Below are 21,894 nucleotides of genomic sequence, written 5' to 3'. Positions count from 1 at the left end.
CGAACTAAATTACAGCTAATTACATTGAGCAGTGCACAGACTTGTTACATACCTCCAGACTCAAGTTCAGCGCAAACCCAACTTGGACCGGTTAGGAAATTGTAATGAAACTAGTAACTTTGAATGGTTAGGTGGCTTCCAGTGTAGCTTGGAACAATGAAAAACCGGTATAAAATTTGCAGAATTTGAGAACATTCTCACGATAAATTTAAAATCAGTTTTGCTTTAGCAACGTGCACGAAATCATTGTGAGGCTCAGGGGGATGGCACAGTCTCCTCTCCGGGCCTCTACCCAGAGCTACAGGAGGATGTTCACCTGGCACAATGGGAAGCTGCACCACACTGCAGGGAGCCGCCCGTAAGTGACATGGGAACAGAGTACTGACCTTGTGTCAGCAACCAGGACACACAAAACATGGCAGGCCTCCTCTCCCTGGTGTGGTCCTCACTCACTGGCCTTCTGAGGGTCACACCAGTCATGTTCCTTGTCCCCTGCTGCAGCCTACTCCCGTCCTCCCTTCCTTCAGTGGCTCCAATGATGCGCTGTGCCCTCCCTGACCACTTGAACAGTGCAGCACATACATAACCCCACCACCACTGCTTCCTCACTCTGCCTTCCTGCAGAGCAAGGAAATCACAGAATTTTAAAATGCCTGCTTGTTTGAGTACCCACCCACACATTAAAGTTTGAGTCCTGTGAGAACAAAACAGTATCATTATAAAGTATATTATACATATATGCATAAACACATACATCCACTGCATAATTTTATATATAAGCACTTTGTATATGGCTGGATGGGTGGACCGATGAATAATCAGTCCTCTTCTTGATGAACAAGATTGGAGCAACAGTCATTTAGAAGCATTGCTCATATCCCACACACCGTGCAGTTGGTCAAATATACACTCAGAGAGGCAGCGACTGAGTAAAGTAAGGGCTGAGGTGCCACCTACAGCATCTAAGGCCATCTCTGGCGTGCACACACGAGTGCCACCACCCTAAGACACTACACCAGTGTTGTGCTGGTGCCATCCAACATTCACTTGGGACCCAGAATGCAAGTCTCAGAGTCCAGGATGGGATCGTGATGCAAGATAAGGATCGGGGGGAAAAGGGGAGAGGAACGTGTCTTTCTGCAGGGGGAACCTCAGAAAGAGACCATCACATCCGCACACTGACCATGAAAATGGAGATCTGCTGTCTCGTTCATTTGAACAAAATGAGCAGAAAGAAAAGGAGCTGCTGGAAATAAAACTGAAATATAATTAGAATAAATGCTGAAAATTAAATAATTTTTGTCCCACTCAACTCTTTTTCCACTGAGAGAATCTGACGTCGGTGCAATTTCAATATAGAAAAATCAGCCTCTGAAGCAACCTGAAAATAGTGAAACTGTTTTTGCAAGAGCTCTGATCAGTTCTGTTAATAGGCTGGTGGCCCACGCACACACGTGCACACACACATGCACACACACACGCACACATGCACGCACGGAGCAAGGTTCCCAGTCACAGCGCTGTTTCTGAGGTCAGCTCTTAACTCTTGGAGCTCTGCCCACCTGCTCAGAAGTACTATGGCTGTCTTGATGTGCCCAAATTAAACAGTCAGCATGGCGCTCCGTGTAACCGCCAAGCCTGGAGTTGTCACACTATCATTCCTGGCCTAATTTTTCTGAGAGCAGGCTTGCCAGTGCAGTTGGCTAAAAAGATGTGTGTCATAGTGATAACAATAACAAAACAGTATAGTTTTGCAAACACAAGTTCGAGCCCACCCAAGGACACTGAAAACAAACAAACACAAACATGACCAATTAATTCAGTTGCTTATGTCATCCAATGGTCCTTAGTCCTCGATATAGAATAAACAAACATGTGAAAGTGGTTTTGGTGAAATTGACCTAGAAATTCTGAAAAGTTTTTGGGTTATGGTCTTTAAAGCTACTGGGTGCTGAAAGAGTTTCAGGCTGTGGAGATTTTACTAAGGTGGCCACATTAGAGATTGAAATGTCAAAATTACAACATTTCTTCCTTTATTTAACACAGTAATGACAAACCATTCCGTAGTACCATGGCATTTTAAAAGGAGACTACATATTGCAAAATGAAGCAAAAGCTAATGATCGCGTTGTTTTACAATCTGAAGACGTAGTTGATGCCTGACTTAAAAGCAACAGCTTTGTTCTCCCATCTGTTTCTGTACTTTACCCATGACGGCATTTTTCTAGTTGAAGAACAAATAAAACCCAGCCTCACATAGAGGGTAGCTTAAAGAGAACGTATTTTAATAGCCCTTCAGATAATTATGACTATTTTTCTTTGATTCATCAAAACTCAACAAATGATAGGATCGCGAAAGTTAGCTCCAGGGTGGGATGTAAGGCTTGCACACCTGTACACTAAAACCCTCTAGCCTACCTTCCAGCTGCAGCGTGACCACGGTATTGTAGCATCTTGTACTGGTCCTTTTGAAAATACGTGTTTACTGAGTCATGCAGCTCTTCCAAAAGTTGGTGCACTTCATAGCACAATTTCAAAAATTGCAATTTTGAATTGATATAAACAGTACACTCATGAAAAAAGACGTTAAGTGTCGAGATGCTGTCAAATCCACAATAGCAGAGATACATTTTTTTCAAAAGCCTAATTATGGTGTAAAGGTTTGGTTTTGGTCGCTGGCACCAAACATTTGCAATTGTCCTCTTTGAAATAACTGACTCAATCCTCTCAGGATTTTTTTTTCTTTAGGGAAATATTTCACAAACTGCCAAGTTCCATTACCACAGTTTGCCTCTTGTTCTTCCAAGGTAGAAATGACGTCACAGGCACAAAATGGCGTGCCCAGGGAACAACTTCATTGCACAAGTGGTTTCTCTGAGATGCAGCAGGACTGCCCGTGCCCCCAAACATCCTTACACATGCTCCCCATTCTGCCACAGAGTAACTTTCCAAACATTAGCCGTGACTACGCCATCAATGGCATCAAGCAGAACTAGCGTGCCTGCCCTCTGCAGTGTGTGGCAATGAAGAACACGCTGACAACTGTCCAGTCTCAGGCAAGATTGCACTCGGGAGCCTGAAGTGTTACCTGCCACCCCCTTTCACCAGCAAGATGGCGGTCAATAAGGTTAAAGAGAAAATAACATTTAAGTGATACAGGCCTGCAAGAACTCTAAAGTATTCACTCATTCCTGAGACTAATGCAATACACACGGCGAATAAAATTTAAAGCTAATTTTCAAAAATTGAAGCCAAGAAGCTGTCATGGGGCTTCAAAGATGGCAAAAAAAAATTGCTATAAATCAACTACAAGCAAAGGTAAGCATTTTCCCTCAAGCACGACAGCGTGAGAAGCAGGAGAGACAGTGTGAGGCTGTGGGCTGCAGCTTCCTAGCAGCTCACACTTCATTTGACTTCTCTGCCCATGGGTCGCACTGTCTGAGAGACCTTCACGATCATCCAGCAGTGGTTTGAGACAGGAAACATGAGCTCGAAGCTGAGGCAAGAGTCGTGGTCAGAATCTTACCCTGCACTCTAGCCCGCTGCCTGCGAGAGAGGTTGCTAACCTCCAGTGTCTGCTCCGCATCACCCCTGAGAAGCTTGTCAGTTCTAAGCAATGAGTCAAAGAGGCACGTGACGACACAAGATTTTGGCAAAAGCAGAAGACACGCACTCCCCTTTCCACCTAGACAAGCTTCAAATCCACAACTAACAAGGGTTTTGTGAGTTTGTTTCTGCTGTGTCTTCCCTGAGACTGGCACAGACTGTAGTATTTACACATAGGCTTTGTGGATAGCAGAGAAGAAACAAACCCTGAGGGATGCCTGTTGTTCTATCTTTATAAAGATACTTCTAATAGCTGGGCAGTGGTGGCGCACGCCTTTAATCCCAGCACTCAGGAGGCAGAGGCAGGCGGAGCTCCAGTGAGTTCGAGACCAGCCTGGTCTACAAGAGCTAGTTCCAGGACAGGCTCCAAAGCTACAGAGAAACTCTGTCTCGAAAAAGAAGATACTTCTATTATTACCAATTCTTTCGATTTACTTGGCTAGCTCAGGAAATTCTCTTAGATGTTATGTAACTGTTAGGAGCTGATCCAGCTGTCGTGACGCATGAGAACTCTCCCTCCCGCTCCCTACCTGCAGCTTTTGACTCACAACTGAGCACGTGGGCATATTAAAAATCTCTCTCAAGTCCTTCAGACGTTTCAATTTTTAATGTACCTTTTCATAATACATTAAAAGTTGAAAATTGAGAATAAAATAGCCTCCTTCAAAATACCACTCCCCAGCTTCAATTTATAGAGGAATAACAGCACATGTGTTTGAAGTGAAGGCAGCATTTTGATGTCTACAAGCAGCGCTAGATTCTGGTATTTGTTTCAAAGATAAGTATTTTCTTATTTTATTTTATTTTACTTTTCACTTTCTTATTAATGACACTGCAAAACCAGGCAAAATTAGACTGGCCAACACAAGAAACGCATACACAATATGCAATTACTATGTAAACTCAGTAATCAATTCTCAGGGACTGAGGAGCTGGGCTCAGTTGATAAAGTGCTGACAGTTCATGATGAAGCCCTGAGTTCAGATCCTGAGTGCCAACCTAAAGAGCCAGGTGTGGTGGTACACACCTGTAGTCCTCAGGAGAGGTGGAAACAGAAACACAGGGTTCACTCGGCAGGGATAGCCTTACCGAGTTGGTGAGCTCCGGGTTTGACAAGACTAACTTCAAATAAGGTAGAGGGGCTGGAGAGATGGCTCAGTGGTTAAGAGCACTGACTGCTCTTCCAGAGGACCTGGGTTCAATTCCCAGCACTCACACGGCAGCTCACAACTGTCTGAAAATGCAGTTCCAAGAGGTATGACACCTTCATACCAATGCACATAAAATAAAGATAAATAAATCATAAAAAATTTTTTAAAAAGTAAGGTAGACAGTGATGGAGGAAAACACTCAACCTTGACCTCTAAACTCTACAAGCACAAGTACACACACACACACACACACACACACACACACATACACACACAAAATCGGTCGATTCATGGTTAACCCTATCCATAAGCCACAGATGTTCTAACATTTCGTTAGTAAATATGAATTTATAATAGATGCTCATTATATCTTAAACAATTACAATACCACAAATCTACTTAAATAATGTTAACAATCCCATATAATTATCACACATAACAATGATCCATACGTTACACCTGATTAAAATGTCTCTTTTCTATTATTTTGGTTCTTTCTTTTCTTTTAAGTTATGGTCAAAGAAACCAAACCTCTCCTCCTTTAAAATGGATTTTGCTGATTGCATCGTCCAGTGGCATTTGAGATCTTCTGACCTCTGGAACCCGTGGTTGGATCTGGAAGCCTAGCTAGACTCAAGACCAGTCTCCCTCCTCGCTGACGGCATGGGCTTCCATCAGGTGGCGTGTCATATGGGGTTTTCACGCTGTGGGCCAAACACCTAAGGTTGAGGAACCCTGAGTCCAGACAAACCCATGTTCTCTCCAAATTGTACACCACTCTGTATTTTCCAATAACAGAAGGATACAGCAACATCTTCTCCACCCATGCTTGGGTGAAGGGGTATCACTTTATTTCTGTTGGTTTCCTTCCAAATAAAGCAGTTATGTGTTTAATTTGACACATATCTGTCACTTCCCTTTACTTCGAAATTCTCTTTGGCTGCCCGGCTCTGAGAGGAACCCAGTCCAACACTGTGATCACCATTGATGCAGCCACATCAATTAGCGGCATCTAAAGTCTATTAAAATCTAGGTCTGCTTTGCTGCTGCCATAAATTCCATCCGGATTAGACCAGAAGCCCCAGAAATACTGGGCCAAAAAAGGAAAAGATTGACATAAAACAGTCTTTTCACAGTAACAATGCTGCTCGCCCCAGGGGTAAACCTTCTTCAGTCAGGAGCGGCTTCTCTTCCAGGCCTAGCCTAGTGGCTTCTACAAAGCAATGATTTCTAGAAGCTTTTATAAAAATCTGTTTTAATGAAGGAACTACTTTTATTCCCAATGCAAACACTGCTTTATAAAGTCTTTCATGTTACATTATTTATTCAGTCTCCATCAGCAAACACCCTCATGCCATGGAGTATGTTATGTGATCTTAGAGGAACTGCCTAGGATATGGTAAGCATCCCAATAATACTGTTTCAGTAAGAAGTGCATTAGTGAGATGAGGGCTATAAGTAAATCCTCCACAGAGTCTGAATTGATTTGACACACCTAGGCTAAAGTCTTTAGAGGTTGGTGTTCCACAGAGCTACAATGCTGCTCAGACCTGGCTCTCCCTCCCTTCATCCATGTTTCTAAGTTCCATCTGGTACTTAGAGCTTGGTCCCGGAAGCAACATTTGGCCACAGTCCAGACTTTCATTTCCAGTTCAACTCGGACTTCGCTTCCTGGACTTCTCACAAATACTTCAAATTCTGCCTGCCCCAGCCTAAATTCATTATCTGCTGTCTGACGTTTCTACTCTGGCCATGACCCTAGCTGCCATCTGAGCAATTCTCAGGACTCCTCCATCCCTGGCGCTTGGTGGATTGCCAAGTCCTATTGATTTGGCTTCCATACAGGGCCCAGTGCTACCCATTCTTCCTTATCCCCTCATATCCCAACTTTGCTCATGCCCAGTAGTTCTCCCTGAAAGTCTCCCAACGGCGCTCTGCATTCTGAGCGCTTGCGATCTGACTCTCTCCTCCCCAGCCTTTATAACAACGGACACCAAATCAGGTCGTGCTTCTCTCTCCTTCATTTCTTCCCCGGGGGCTGGGGAAGACGATCGTTTGGTAACGTGTTGGCTGCACAAACACGAGGAGCTGCATCCCATTCCCATCACCCGTGTTTGAAAAGAGCCAGATGCAGGCAGGGGTGCATGCCTGGAACCCCAGAGCTAGAGAGGCAGACAGAGGACCCTTAGGCTTGCTGGCCAGCCAGTCTCGCTGAATCAGTGAGCTCCAGCTTCAACTAGGTGGAGAGTGTTTGAAAAAAGACACCCGACGTCAACCTCTGGCTTCCACGTACACGTGCACATACTCACATGTGCATGCACACACATGTTGCACACATGCTGCACATACACAAGCAGAATCTTCCCTGGTACTCCATTATCACTTCCAGTTCTAGAAGTACTGTGTGACTCTGCAATTTAGCAACTTGGCGCCCTTCAGAGAATGAAAGATAGCACTGTTCAACAGTTACACTGGCCGTGACAAATGGGTCTGTCCTGTCCCGAGTCTCTTTGTATGTCCCCCATCAGCATGCCTCCACCTTCAGCACCTCCACAGTACGTGTGTCACGCTATCTCTGAGATAATACAAGGGGGCTGCTGGGAGCAAGCCCAACAGAGACACGCTCTTAGCGCCAAGTCCAGGCTCTTGCCACAGCTGTGGCAGGTGCTTTAGCTGGCAGTGGGGGAGGATAATGAGAAGAGAGAGGGGAAAGAGGGAGGGAGAGAGAATATGAATCCCATCCTCTGCATTGCTGAGAGAACTGCATTCTGAGACAAAAGCTCAAACTGAGCCCCAGTCTAGAATCCAAACTGAAAAGACAATGCTCCCATAGAGACAGAACAACTCCAAGCTTCCTAAAACCAATCCCCCACACAGATGCTACTTCTCTTAAAGTTTCAACATTAAAGTCTATCTGTCAAGTGCAAAATAGGCCCTAGCATCTTTTAAAACATGCGGACACACCAAGGGGTTGAGGACTAAGACGGCAAACTCTGTTGACACAGTGTCCTTAGTTCATGGACTGGCTGGCTTCCTTATCAGCAACTGTTCAGACTCGGAATGGAGACAGGGAGAAAGGAGGACTAGCTTAAAGGGATATATTGTTGCCACAGATGAACTCAGCCTGTCATACAGGGTCAGCTCCAAACAGAATACAGTTGCTATGACCTAAGAAAATGCAGCCTCAAATAATCTGCCATTTCTTCCTTCTTACCACTAAAAATTTAGGACTAAACACAGAGAGAAGATCAGGTGTTTTCTCAGGTAAGCACAGTTAAGGAAGATACATCTTAGTAGCATCCTGCTCAAGAGAGCTAGTGTGGACCTAAACACACCCCACAATGTCTGCAGCATAGCCAGGCCTGCCATAGCATGCGGGACTATGTCACTGGTCTCTCTAGCAATGCAGGAAGGTGAGACCACACTTTCAAAATCTCACCCACTCCCCTTCCTGCCTCTTTTCTCACTGTGGGGTTTCCCTGCATCATGGCTCGTGCATGCAATACTTAGTTAATTTTATTCCACTGGGCCAAGACTACACTCATTTGTTTCCAGATAAAACAAAAGAAAATTGCTGAGAGTAGATAGAAAACCTTCAAACTGTAATCTTGGCAATTTTTGTATGTCTGACAAGACCAGGTTTTCTGCTAAGTTTAGTGGCTCACAAAGGGCACCATTTAATGAGCTGAGTCGACATAGTGCAAACCTTAACACTAAAACCATTTCTCCCTGTGAGGAAGAGACATTGGCTGAGAGGAAAGGGGATACTGCTTCACAAAGTGACTGGATCCGATTTGCAAAACATCAACACCAAGCATGCAAACAACCTACAATGTTGGAAAATCTCCATGGGACTTCAAACGGTAGAAGATCTTGACACTGAATAATTACACTATCTGGACAATATTTTGAAAATAGCTAGTTGAAAATAGAAGAACCAAAGAACAACCCAACCCGGGTGCAAACTAGAGCGAATCAGACACTGAGGGAAGAGAACCGCAGTGGGCAAGAGCCCTATCCGTCAGCGTTTCCCCTGATTATCCTCCCATGATACAAAGGAAGCCACAGTTACATCAGCTTGAGGAACAGAATGGTATAAAATTCAGGACCTCCAGATGGCCAGACATTGAGGAAATCATAAAAAGGAGCAGACCACAGACAGGACTTCAATCTGTCAACTCCTTCAATGCACGTATCTTCCTTAACTGTATGTGTACAAGGGAGACTCGAGCTGTCCTGAAACTGTGGGAGCTAAAACGTTAAAAAGTTAAAAGGACATAAAATCATTAGAATTCCTAACAAATCACCAGATTAACTGAGCTTGGGGAATAAGCACTGTGCCCTAGGGCTTTAAAACTTGTCCTGGAGTAAGAAAAATGAAAGAGTCCCATTCTTGAAAGATGCCGTGCCTTTAAGAGGATCAGCCATCTTGAAAGATGCCGTGCCTTTAAGAGGATCAGCCAATGATGTGACTACTTGCTAGAAAAGGAGAGAGGAGGAAGGAGGAATACAAGAAGGCCTGTAGGACACTCTCTGTGAGAAAAAGCATTTAACAGGCACTCCTACTTTAAAAAAAATTGTTTAAGGAGCTAAAAGATAAACAAGAGCCAGAAAGGGTTTCATTTTGATGAAGTCAGCCTGGGAAATATCTACAGGTAAAGAGCCTAGTGGTTAAAGATTTTTCCATCCTAAGGAAAGAGAAATACGATTATGATGGTGCATGCCTATAACTCCAGCTACTCGGCAGGCTGAGGCAGGAGAATGACAATTCTTCCTCTTTAGAAAGGGTAGGTATGAGACAAGCTTGCAGTGACCTGGGGATACAATGGGGCATTTAAAAGGGCATAAGCATATGAACTTATGTTTGTCCACTGACAACATGGTTACTACACACACACACAGCTAGTAAAAGTGGTGTGAATTTAGTAGTAAGGCCACAGCATGTAAAGCCAATGTCCAAAAAAAAAAAAAAAAAAAACAATTTCTATAAACTATTTTTAAAATGAAATCCTCAAAATTCCATTTTCAACATCACAAACCTAGAAGTAGCTAACAATAAAAAAAATATATTTTAAAGCTTGATCAAGCTCTATATTGAAAATTATATAATACGGATCATTCTAATTGTACTTCTGAGCAACATTCAAAGCCATTATGTGGAGAGATGTACCATGTTCATGGACTGGAAGACACTGAGAATAAGTAAGCTGTTAGCGCTGCTTGAATTGATCTGGAGAATCAACCCAGTTTCATTCCAAAATTCAGAAGGCTCTTTTGTGAAATGATAAGCTGATGCTAAAACTGCCATTAAAACTCGAAATACCAAGAATAGCTAACATAACCTCATGTAAGACGAAACCAAGAGCAAAGCTGCAATACTCACGCTGCTTAAGCAAATGGACAGAGAGAACGGCAGTGTGGTATTAGCCAAAGACGGACAAACAGATCAACACAACAGACAGAGAACACAAAAACAGGCCCACCCAGGTGGTAATTTGATTTTCAACCTAAGTTCTGTGGTGGTTCAATGGGAATGGGGATCTTTTACCACAAGGGGTCCCATAATAACAAGATTAGAATCAGTGACTATACGCTGAATTCCTGTTGTATCATGGAATATATCCCATTAAGGTGACACATTGGCTGCAATGCAAAAGTGAACCTGTGGCCTAGCAGTGGTGGCACACGCCTTTAATCCCAGCACTCGGGAGGCAGAGGCAGGCAGATCTCTGTGAGTTTGAGGCCAGCCTGGTCTACAAGAGCAAGTTCCAGGACAGGCTCCAAAGCTGCAAGAGAAACCTTATCTCAAAGAAAGAAAGAAAAAGTGAAACTGTGACTACCTCTGTGAACCCCCAAGATAAACCTTAAAAAGAAGACACAAAATGGACAAATTATGAAAGATGATGCTGACACATTGAGCCTGATTATAACTAAAAACTCCCAAATTCTAAAACATGTGGAAACCTAAATTAAAAGCTTGACAGGCTGAGGCAGACGGGTGACATGTTTAAAGGTTTACCTAGGCAACATAGTAAGGTCCCATCTCAAAAAGAGAAGGCGAAAGAGGGGTGAGCATGAGCTGAGTGCAGGACACTCACAGAACACCCATGAGACCCCCACGTCTATCTGGAGTAAGAAGACAAGGAGGGAAGCACAGGGACACAGGGACACAGGACAGACACTTGTCATGTGTATTTTCACAAAGGCCTCTCATTGAGATAGCATAAGAACTCTTATAAATTGTAGAGAAAAGGCGTTTTCATCTTAACTTGGGGGTGGGGATTCCCTCCATGGTGGGGTGCTCTAACTAGCAAGTATGTGGTCCCGGGTTTTATCCCAAGCATAAAATAAAAATCATAAATAATTTGCAATGTTCAGAGGATAGGGCAAAAGACTTAAAGTAACACATCTATAAAATAAATAGAAATGGCCGATAAGCACATGAGAAAGTTCTCAAGATCACCAGAATGCATATTACAGCCACAAAACACCATTTCCCATCCATCAAAGCAGGTAATGTTAAAAAGAATGATCACACCAAGTGTTGGTAAGAGCATGGAGGGTCTAGAATACCAGTAATTGCTAGTGAGGGTATAATAAACAAGGACCACTTTAGAAAACTATCTGCGAGACCATAAAACTAAACACATACCAATTCTAATGCCCAGCAAGTCCACTCTTACCAATTTCCCCGAAAGCAATAAAAAGTGATGTTACAGAAGCACTGTTCATAACAGATGCTGACAGGGTAAGTCCCAATGTCTAAACAAATGGGTGTGGATTCATGTAATGAAATATTATTAACAACAGAGACAAAAATACTGATGTGCACAATGGCATGAATGAATCCTTCAGAAATGATACTAAGCAAAAGAAACTAGATTCCCCCAAATAACACGCTATACAATTCCATTTACATGAGCTTCTAGAATGGGTGAAAATACTCCACAGGAAGGAGTGAGAGTATGAGCAAGGAATTCAAGACCATGAAGGGGCCATCCACTGAGACAGTTTGCTTGAGCTAACGGGAGCTCACCAACTCCAACTGCACAGGGAGTGAACAAGCATGGGAACAACCAAGCCCCCTTGAAGGGGGTTGACAGCTGGGGCAGACTGAGGGGCCACTGATAGTGACATTGGGATGTGGGTACTTGCATATACTGGCTTCATGGGATCCTATTCTCTTTGGATGTAAACCTTGCTCAACCTAGATGTAGTAAGGAGGGCCTTGGACTCTCCACAGGGTGGGGTGCATGGCATTCCCTTAGGGTTGGAGAGGTGGAGAGGAGGGTCTGTGGAGGGAGAGGGAGGGACTGGAAGGAGAGGAGGGAGTAGGGATTTGGGTTGGTATTTTTTAAGTAATAATAAAAAAAAAAGAAAAAAAGAATGGCCCCCAATGGGTCCATACATTTGGATGAATGGTCACCAGGAAGTGGGACCATTTGAGAGGATTAGAAGGACTAGAAGCTGTGGCCTTGTTGGAGGCAGTGCATCACAACGAATGGGCTTGGAGGTTTTAAAAGCCCATTCCAGCCCCCCAGTCTATCTGTCTGCCCCCTCCCTCTGCCTGTAGACCGGGAGGCAGCTCTCAGCTACTGCTCCAGCACCCCGGGGCCAGTCATCCTCCTCCCATGATTATAATTGACTATGATATGATAATTACCCTAAAACTGTGAGCAAGCCCACAATTAAAGATTTTTCTTTTATAAGAAAAGAAAAAGAAAAAGAAAATACTTCGCAGGAGCGAGAAAGCCTTGTAGGTTATTGCCCTGAGCAGCAGGAATGGTCAGTAGAAAACACAAGGGAACCTTCAGAAAGGTAGGGAGTTCTGCATCTTGGACCGCAGAGTTGATTTACTGGGTCATTTGCTGAATTATTTGAAAGATCGAATTACTCACATTGGATCTTTCATTTCACATACATGTCTTTTGCCTCGAATTTCAAAACTGGCTTCTGGTTGTGGGAGACAGTTTGGAAGCATCAACTAACGCACAGAGACTCTTAAGGGAGAACAATGAAGTGGAGATTATGAGAAAGAGAACATGGTCCTCGAATTTCTTTTACAGGCAAGCTAAGACCTGGCACAAAACCAGAATCTGGAGGAGAATTTAGTAGGCCTGACTCAAAAGAAACAAAACAATCCCGCAGTTCAGCTGGGAAACGATGGATAAGAGCAAAAAGTCGGTGAGTGTGACAGCAAAACCCAAGGCTGGCAGATCTACAAAAGGCATTTAACTCAGCAGTCTGAACTGGCAGACTCTGGGCAACGGAGTTCAGTCAGCCCAAGTTACACGGGTGGGCTTAAAGCATCTCTCAAGAAACGCCCCTGTTATGATTTCCATTGACACACATTCCTCTCAATTATGGACTAAACTACACACACCAGAAACCACTAAAAACACTCTCTTACCTTCAGTGAAACTCCCTGTGAGGGTTATTACCACAAACACTTTCCCTTCAGGCTCCAGGTCCACCTAGAAAGAGAAAAAAAACAACATGTTATATTTTAATATTGAATTGCTTTCGTGGGTCTTAAATAATTTTTTTACAGAGAGGACTAAATACATAAATCACAGGCACAAACTGGATCCGAATCTCCCATTGCGCAGTAGAGAGACAAAGAAGTAAGTGAAATCTTGAGCAAGCGTGACTTGGAAACGGTCTACCCAGGGCTTCCTCTTGAGTTGCCTTCTCTCCCTCGTTTGCATGGCTTGATGCACAGGAGCAAGCATGCAATTGCTGCTTGCTTCAGAGCCACCTCGTCTTATGTGCATCTCTAGTAGGAGCCATTAAACCCCATGTCAAGTTAGTGAGCTAAAGGGACAATGACAACACACAGGGTGATGAGCAAATGTGGCTCAGTCAACTCCAAAGGTCTAGTTTTGTGGAGTAAAACATATGAAGAGTCTCCAGCTGTTTCAACTAGCATGGTCTATGACCAGGATTAGCTCATTTTGACTGCTCAACAGCCCTTGAAGATATCTGTCAGCAGAGACATCAGGACTGTATTCTAAAGACCCTCACACAGCCGAACACCCAGGGTGAAACTGTGCCCTGCAGGTCTATTGCATCGCCATATACCTGAGCTGGCAGGCTCTGGCCTCTTCCTACAGGATGCCAAACTCCCTGTCCACCCATATTTCAAAACCCTGCAGCACGAGATGCCTGTAGATTAAAATATGTGCATTTACACGTGTCCTCGAATAAATCCTTCCGATTCTGCTCATGGGTTCCACTTCTGCCTTTGACCTTTCACCTAAGAGAAGAAAGTCCAGCTAAGTATAGACCAGTGACCTCTGGGGGCAGACCAGCACTTTAAATAAGCTGCAAACCACATGCTACAGCAGAGGACCTTTGCACCGGAGGACCTGTGTGATTCTACTGCAGTTGGCACTGGAGTGGCCTGGTCCTCCACCACAGAGCTTCCCTGTTCTCCAAGAGTTCAGGGAACAGCTTGAGGTTATTTCTGGCTTGCCCAACTTCCATTACAGAACTTAACAGTGCTACTTATTGCTCTTATTGTATCCACAGGTAAACAAAGACCCCCCAGAGTGGACTGCTACGGCATATTTTATTCTTACATCACACTGCAATTAAATACTTCTCACAATACAGTGTGACCGCTCTTTACTCTTCGAAGGCTTTCCCTCTGTCCTGTGGCAGCCGGTTCTTTTTTTTTTATTAAGAAAGAAAAAAAAATTTCCGCCTCCTCCCAGCCTCCCACTCCTCCCACTTTCCCCCCCTCCCAACCTCCCCCCCTCCTAACCTTCCCCCCTCCTCTCCCCCTCCCTCTCGAGTCTGAAGAGCAGTCAGGGTTCCCTGGCCTGTGGAAAGTCCAAAGTCCTCCCCCCTCCATCCTGGTCTAGGAAGGTGAACATCCAAACTGGCTAGGCCCCCACAAAGCCAGAACATGAAGTAGGATCAAAACCCAGTGCCATTGTCCTTGGCTTCTCAGCAGCCCTCATTGTCCGCCATATTCAGAGAGTCCGGGTTTATCCCCTGCTTTTCAGTCACAATCCAGCTGGCATTGGTGAGCTCCCAATAGATCAGCCCCACTGTCTCCGTGAGTGGTTGCACCCCTCTTGGTCCTGACTTCCTTGCTCATCTTCTCCCTCCTTCTGTTCCTCATTGGGACTTTGGGAGCTCAGTCCAGTGTTCCAGTGTGGGTCCCTCGCCAGATGAAGGTTCTATGGTGATATGCAAAATATTCATCAGTAAGGCTATAGGATAGGATCATTTCAGGTTCCCTATCTTCAGCTGCCCCAGGAACTAACTGGGGACCTCTCCTTAGTCACCTGTAAGCCCCTCTAGGTCCAAGTCTCTTCCCAACCCTACGATGGCTCCCTTAATTAAGATATGTGCTTCCCTGCTCCCCTATCCTACCTTCCTGTATCCCAATCATCCCGTTGCCCCAAGTTCTCCCCATCCAACCCTTCTCACTTTTTTCTCCCCCTCTCCCCTTACCCCCCTCCCACCCCACCCTCTTAAACTCTGCCTTTCTCTGCATGGAATCTGCGCTCACTGAGATTACCATACTGTAAATCCCTTCCATGCTCAGCTCAACCTGCTTGTATCGTGACGAACACTAACTTACAATGTCATACAAACTACCTTGACACCCCCCGTGAACCTCCACTGAGTGGTTCTGAAAATAACCGTCTCTGGAGAGATGACTAAACAGGATGTCAGAGTTTAATTGTCTCCACTCTCCGCCTTGACTTGTTTCAAGTCAAAAAGATATTTTTAAAAGCCACTCCCTCACCTTCAGCAAAGAGGCCTGACAAGGAGTGCAGACACTCACTCAACCCCACAGCACAAACTGCCATGAGTGCTGGCGCAGCCACTGATAGCCTGCGGACAGACAGACTGCCAGGCCTCCTCTGCCACCCTGTACCCACAACCAGTGTAAGAACCTTTGCCAACAATGCCCAGAGGGTCCACAAAGATGGCCACTTCGCCCCAAGGGGCTGGGAGTTCTCTGACAGAATTGGGTGCTAGCACACACACAACAGGTTTCCCTCCTCGTTTTCCACCTGCTTTACCGTCCTCACGAGAAGTCAGACTCAAGCCCCACCTTTAAGCCTTGTCCATCTGAAGCAGATGTGCTTGGACAGGGGACCTAAGCATAGAGTTTCAAACTGAATAGGGAGTGGAAACACATTAGTAGATTGTATATCGCAGGGACTTTTAAATAGAATCCAACAGAACAGAAAATGTAAACACAGCAAGCTTTAAGAAAAAGCACTGCTTTATAAAAATTTGTATATCCTCGTTCCTCTGTGTGTTCTCATGTGCATATGGGCACACATATATACATGTATGTATGGATGTCAGCAACCAACATGGGGAGTTTTTCTACTTTCTATCTTATTTTCTGAGTCACGTTGCGCACTGAGCATGGAGCTCATACCTGGCCAAGGAGCTCCAAGAATCCACCTGTCTCTGCCCTCTACAGATACACAGCACCTTTTCTGTGGTGCCGAGAGTCTAAGCTCAGGCCCTCGTATTTGTGAACCAGGTTCTTTGTACATTGAGCTATCTCCCCAAGCCCCAATTTCTTGATATTTTTGTTTGCATTTTAATATGCATGTAAGTGTACCCTGAATTTTAATGTAAAGATGCATTCTTTACTGTGTTATAAAGAAACGAGGTCTTAGAGCTGGTAAGATAGATTAGCTATTGTCACTTAATCCTGGTGTTTGCTTGACAACATCACTGAAAGCTGACTGCCTACATCAACAACAGGCCTGTTGTATCCTGGTGCTTCATGGGAAACTCTTTCCCTATGAGCAGAATGTAATGAGAGTGATAATTTCCACTCACTGACTCCAGTTCTGTCCTCCACAGTTTTAGTGAAAACTGTTTCTCTAGATCATGATACATACTGCAACTCCTAGTGTAGCTCCTGACCTTTGGTTCAGCTAGGACCCTACCCCAACTACAGGATGCACTTGTGACCTAAATTAGTTGTTAATCGGGGCACAAGGTTCTATAACCACAATGACAGATTGTGACAGTTAGCAATGTCAAATTGACATAATTGAGATCACTGAGGAGAAGAAGCCTATGGGCATATCTGTGAGGAACTATCTAGGCTAGGTTCACCATCAATGTGGGTGGTGCCATTCCCTTGGCTGGTGTCCTGGACCAAAGAAAGAGGAAAAGGCAAGCTGAGTACAGACGCTCATCACTTTGTGCCCCGTGGCTGCAGCTGTAATGGAACGTGCTACCTCAAGTTCCCACGGCCATGAATGTTCCATCACGATGGACTGTGAACCAAAGTAACCCCTCCCGTCTTTAAGTTGCTCTGTCAAGTATTCTACCACAGCGATACGTAACTAGCACACCAGCCTAGAACTGACACCGTTCCTCTACCTGGCTATCAACACAATGTCACATTCTCTTCTTGGTCATTGCTAGTTCAAGTTTGGGCATGACATTTAAGTAGATCTAACTAGGAATTCAGAGACAACGTCTCACTTCCTGCTTAACTTTGCTCTAGCACATCAACCTCAAAGTACCTGGCACCCTTGATATCACACAAAACTAGAGGATGAGGTAAAGAGACAGGAGGAGACCTCAAGCTTTGATAATATTTCAACCTGTGGCTCCTGTTATATGATTTAGTCTTCTTGAGTTTTCAATTACTTGAGCTCATAAACCCATCTTTCATGATCCAACCACTTTAAATATCATTCACACCCAAAAGTCTTACTCACATCATAAGAAAAAGAGAATAAACCAAAAATTTAACTAATACATTCATTCTGCATGTTCTCCTTTCTAATCTGATGCTCTGCCTCCCCATCATCCAACTAGCTCTTACAGCCTCAGCTCATCCTCCCGTCACATCCAATGACTATTGAATATTCACCATTCAAACACAAGTGATTTCTCTATAGCATTTGATGTTGTTGGTAGTTCCCTTCCAGACTCTCTCAGGACCAAGGCTTCTGAACATCACTCTTTCACGGCCCTCCTCACTCTTTAGCTCTCTCAAGTTCCTGTAATGCGCTCACTCGCGCTCTCTGTCTCTCTCTCTTCTCCACAATCTCACTAGAATGCTTTGTAATAATCATTCTGACTGGAGTGAGTGAGATGATACTTCACTGTGGATTTGATTTGTATGTCCTCGGTGGCATTGTGTGTTTTGGCCATTTGTATATCTTCCTTTGAAAAGACATATGTAGGTTGTGTCCACAGGAATCTGTGCTCTGAAACTTCACCTCCCTATCCTAACATATCCACTGCATCTGTCTGGGAGCAATGCCAGAAGAGGATTAGACTCAAGAGTTAGATGCGTCCTCTCTTGTCTGTGACTCTGGGTAAGCCACTCAACATCTCTGAGAGACAAAAGCAAGACACCAAGACCCTACCAACAATCCGCAGACTGAATTAACTGGGGAAATGGGTGGAGGGTGGCATCTGGTGCTTTTCAAAGTTCTGGAAAACTCTACCACAGTCAGACCTTAAACCATCACCTCAGAATCCTGAGTTAAGTGGTCTCTGAGAATCCTAATGGCTCTGATTCCAAACTCACCTAAGTTTTCGCTTACTGCAGAATCACTAAATCTGTTTCCATCCATTTGTACGCAAACTTCAAGAAGTCCTTGTTTTTTACTGCTGAGTAGTACTCTAATATGTATATATTCCATACTTTCTTCATCCATTCTTCTATTGAAGGGCATCTAGGTTGTTTCCAGGTTCTGGCTATTACGAACAATGCTGCTATGAACATAGTTGAGCATATACTTTTGTTGTATGCTGGGGCCTCTCTTGGGTATATTCCCAAGAGTGGTATTGCTGGGTCCAGGGGTAGGTTGATTCCGAATTTCCTGAGGAACCGCCACACTGCTTTCTAGAGTGGTTGCACAAGTTTGCATTCCCACCAGCAATGGATGAGTGTACCCCTTTCTCCACACCCTCTCCAGCAAAGGCTATCATTGGTGTTTTTCATTTTAGCCATTCTGACAGGTGTAAGATGGTAATGGATGGAAATAGAAAACACTATCCTGAGTGAGGTAAGCCAGACCCAAAAAGAGGAACATGGGATGTACTCACTCATATTTGGTTTCTAGCCATAAATAAAGGACAGTGAACTTATAATTTGCAATCCTAGAGAAGCTAAATGAGAACGTGAATCCAAAGACAAACATATAGGCATCCCCCTGAATATTAACCTTCATCAGGTGATGAAAGGAGACAGAGACAGAGACCCAAATTGGAGCACCAGACAGAAATCTCAAGGTCCAAATCAGGAGCAGAAGGAGGGGGAGCACGAGCAAGGAACTCAGGACTGCGAGGGGTACACCCACACTCTGAGACAATGGGGATGTTCGTTCGGGAATCCACCAAGGCCAGCTGGCCTGAATCTGAAAAAGCATGGGATAAAACCGGACTTGCTGAACATAGCGGACAATGAGGACTACTGAAAACTCAAGAACAATGGCAATGGGTTTTTGATCCTACTGCACGTGCTGGCTTTGGGGGGGCCTGGGCAGTTTGGATGCTCAACTTACTGAACCTGGATGGAGGTGGGCGGTCCTTGGACTTCCCACAGGTCAGGGAGCCCTGATGGCTCTTCGGGCTGATGGGGGAGAGGGACTTGACCGGGGGGGGGGGGGCGGGGGGCAGTGGCGAGGAGGAGGCGGAAATCCTCAATAAATAAATAAATTAAAAAAAAAAAGAATCACTAAATCTGCCATTCTTGTAACCTCTAAAACAAAACATCTTGGAGCCACTCTAGCTCTGCAAACCCTGCACATCTATCTTTTCAACCTCCCGCAGCACTGGGGCATCCCATCCGCACAGGACTCTTTGTCTTCCAGATGCGAACACCCTCCCCAAAACACACACAAAGCAGGCAAGGAATGTCTACACCTGGCTAACCAAGGACTCCTTCCAAAGCGCCACTCCCATCACCCCCACCTCCCTGGAGCCTTCAGAATAAAGCACCATCCTCTATGGGCTTTCGAGAACATGTGGGCCCTCTCACAAACCTTCCCAAACCCCTCTTCGCAAATTCCTTCCCTTGAACCTGCTCTCCAAGTCCTGCCTGTCCCCTCCAACTACTACATAGCCACGCCTTCTCTCCTGCTACTTGAGACTTGCAAAACCTCTGTTTCTGCCTATCAACTAATCATCCGTCCGTTCACACCTTCGCAGGATGCCTCCCAGCATGGGGCCATTGACAGCCGAGCAGGAATTCCCAGAGTAAGGTAGGAAATGGAATTCCCACCAGGCACACCTGTGAGGAGGAAACCGCCCAGGAACACGGTGAAGGCATAGCTGTCAGGTTCCCAGAGAGACCTCAACATCCACAGGGATACCATTAATCTTAAATTCTGATCTCAACTGCTATCTTTACAGCCATCCATACTCTTGAGTAATTTTTATTGCAGGATAAAATACAGAGTTTTGTTTAAAAAAAAAAAAAAGAAGAAGGGACAGGGCCAGCCAAATGACTCAGAGGGCAAAGGCACTTGACCAAGCCTAACAATATGAATTTGACCCCCAGAATTCACATAGTGGAAGAAGAGCACCAACTCCAGCAAGCTGACTTCTTTCCTCTCTATATGTACCATCACACACACACACACACACACACACACACACACACACACACACACACACATATATGTTCCACCCCTAAACAAATGGAATAAATATAAAAAACAATAACAAAAACAGTCCTTCAGACATAGTGGGAGAGCTCCTATGGGCCAGCACTTTGTTAATGACACTCCATCGGCATCCCACCCCTACACTCCCAGCCAATGTCTGTCACAATGGCACCACTTTGCAGAACTCACACGAGTCACCCTCACCACTGGCTCAGCCTCCATGATGTAGTTCTCTCAGAACCCTCTAGCCCTAATGTTCCATGATTCTAAACAGGCCTGGGCACACGACTCAAGGGAAACACTCATTTAATTAACTGATAATAACTTACAACCATTTCCTTTCACAAAAGCCATTAGAATTGATCACAGGCAGGAAACTGCCATCTCCTCAATATTCATCTCAGCCTGGATTAAGCAGAGGAATCTGGCATGTTAAAATGGGAAAGGCTTTGATTTGAGCAAAAGGTGTAGGGTGTGCAGGCAGCATAAGAGACATCTATGAGAAGAAGGTTCCTATGCCTGAAATTATGAGCTAGATGGCCCTTTCTTTATTGCTTTTTAAATTGTTGCATTAATGACAAAGGAACCTAAGACTGTAGGGAAGCATCTATTCATTCCCCTAGGACTAAACCATCAAGCTTATGATTAGAGTATCAATTCTTACATGACAGCATCAGCGATCCATAAGGAGATGGGCTCCTGAGTTCTCTAATAAAATGGGACAGCTTCCTCTTGAACTCATCAGTGTCCCGAGTCCCTACTAAATTCTTGACCATCCTTATCTCTCACCTTAACTATCTGCAGGCTAAGTGCCACCATGCCCATTAAACGAATGGAAAGATGGAGCCACAATAGACTTTCAGAACTAGCCAAGGTCACACAAGCATGGAAGACCAAGAGTCAAGATTTAAATCCTTGAAAGATCCCCCACTGTTGCCTCACCAGCCTTCCTCCATGCTACTACAGCACAGGGCCCACGGGTCTGTGTGCCTGTGTTCAACCCCATGCCAGCCTGCACACGAGGTCACCACATCATGGGCTCCCTGAAACCCAGCAAGATTTGTGTCATCGTCACCTGAGGGTGCTTATCACCCTCTTCCCACCCCACTTTTCTAGCCTTGCCTCCTACTACCAAGACCAGTGGGGGTGGAGTCAACTTGATGGCCTTGCCCCCAGCTCCTGAAGAGAGCAGGAGCTCCTAAGGAGGAAGGCACACCCATGCTGGGACTCCTGAGAAGTGGTGGGCAGTTCCGGGCCCCATTAGTTAGTGGCACATGTCCTCCAGGAGAGTTTCGAAGGGAAAGGAGGCAGCTGAGGCAAACACTGTGAGCCTGCTCACTTTCTGTTGTCTTCACAGTGCTCTGACTCAGTTTTACAAACTTTCAGCACACTAATGGACCACTGATGAAAAAAACTACTAAAGGCTGGGCGATGGTGGCGCACGCCTTTAATCCCAGCACTCGGGAGGCAGAGACAGGCGGATCTCTGTGAGTTCGAGACCAGCCTGGTCTACA

At 44.9% G+C, this 21,894-nt stretch overlaps 1 protein-coding gene across 1 annotated transcript in view; it reads right to left on the bottom strand.

The window, feature by feature from the left end:
* Window positions 1-21,894, bottom strand: part of Prkch (protein kinase C eta) — a 203,559-nt gene that overhangs the window by 127,777 nt on the left and 53,888 nt on the right. Inside the window, exon 2 of the mRNA XM_013346887.2 lies at window positions 13,168-13,231. Within this exon, the coding sequence (XP_013202341.2) occupies window positions 13,168-13,231 (64 nt within the window). The remainder of the gene's footprint in view (window positions 1-13,167; window positions 13,232-21,894) is intronic.

The sequence above is a fragment of the Microtus ochrogaster genome, chromosome 1 (assembly GCF_000317375.1).
Source record: "Microtus ochrogaster isolate Prairie Vole_2 chromosome 1, MicOch1.0, whole genome shotgun sequence".
In the NCBI taxonomy this organism is placed as follows: domain Eukaryota; kingdom Metazoa; phylum Chordata; class Mammalia; order Rodentia; family Cricetidae; genus Microtus; species Microtus ochrogaster.
This window is presented reverse-complemented; position numbering and strand designations above follow the sequence as displayed.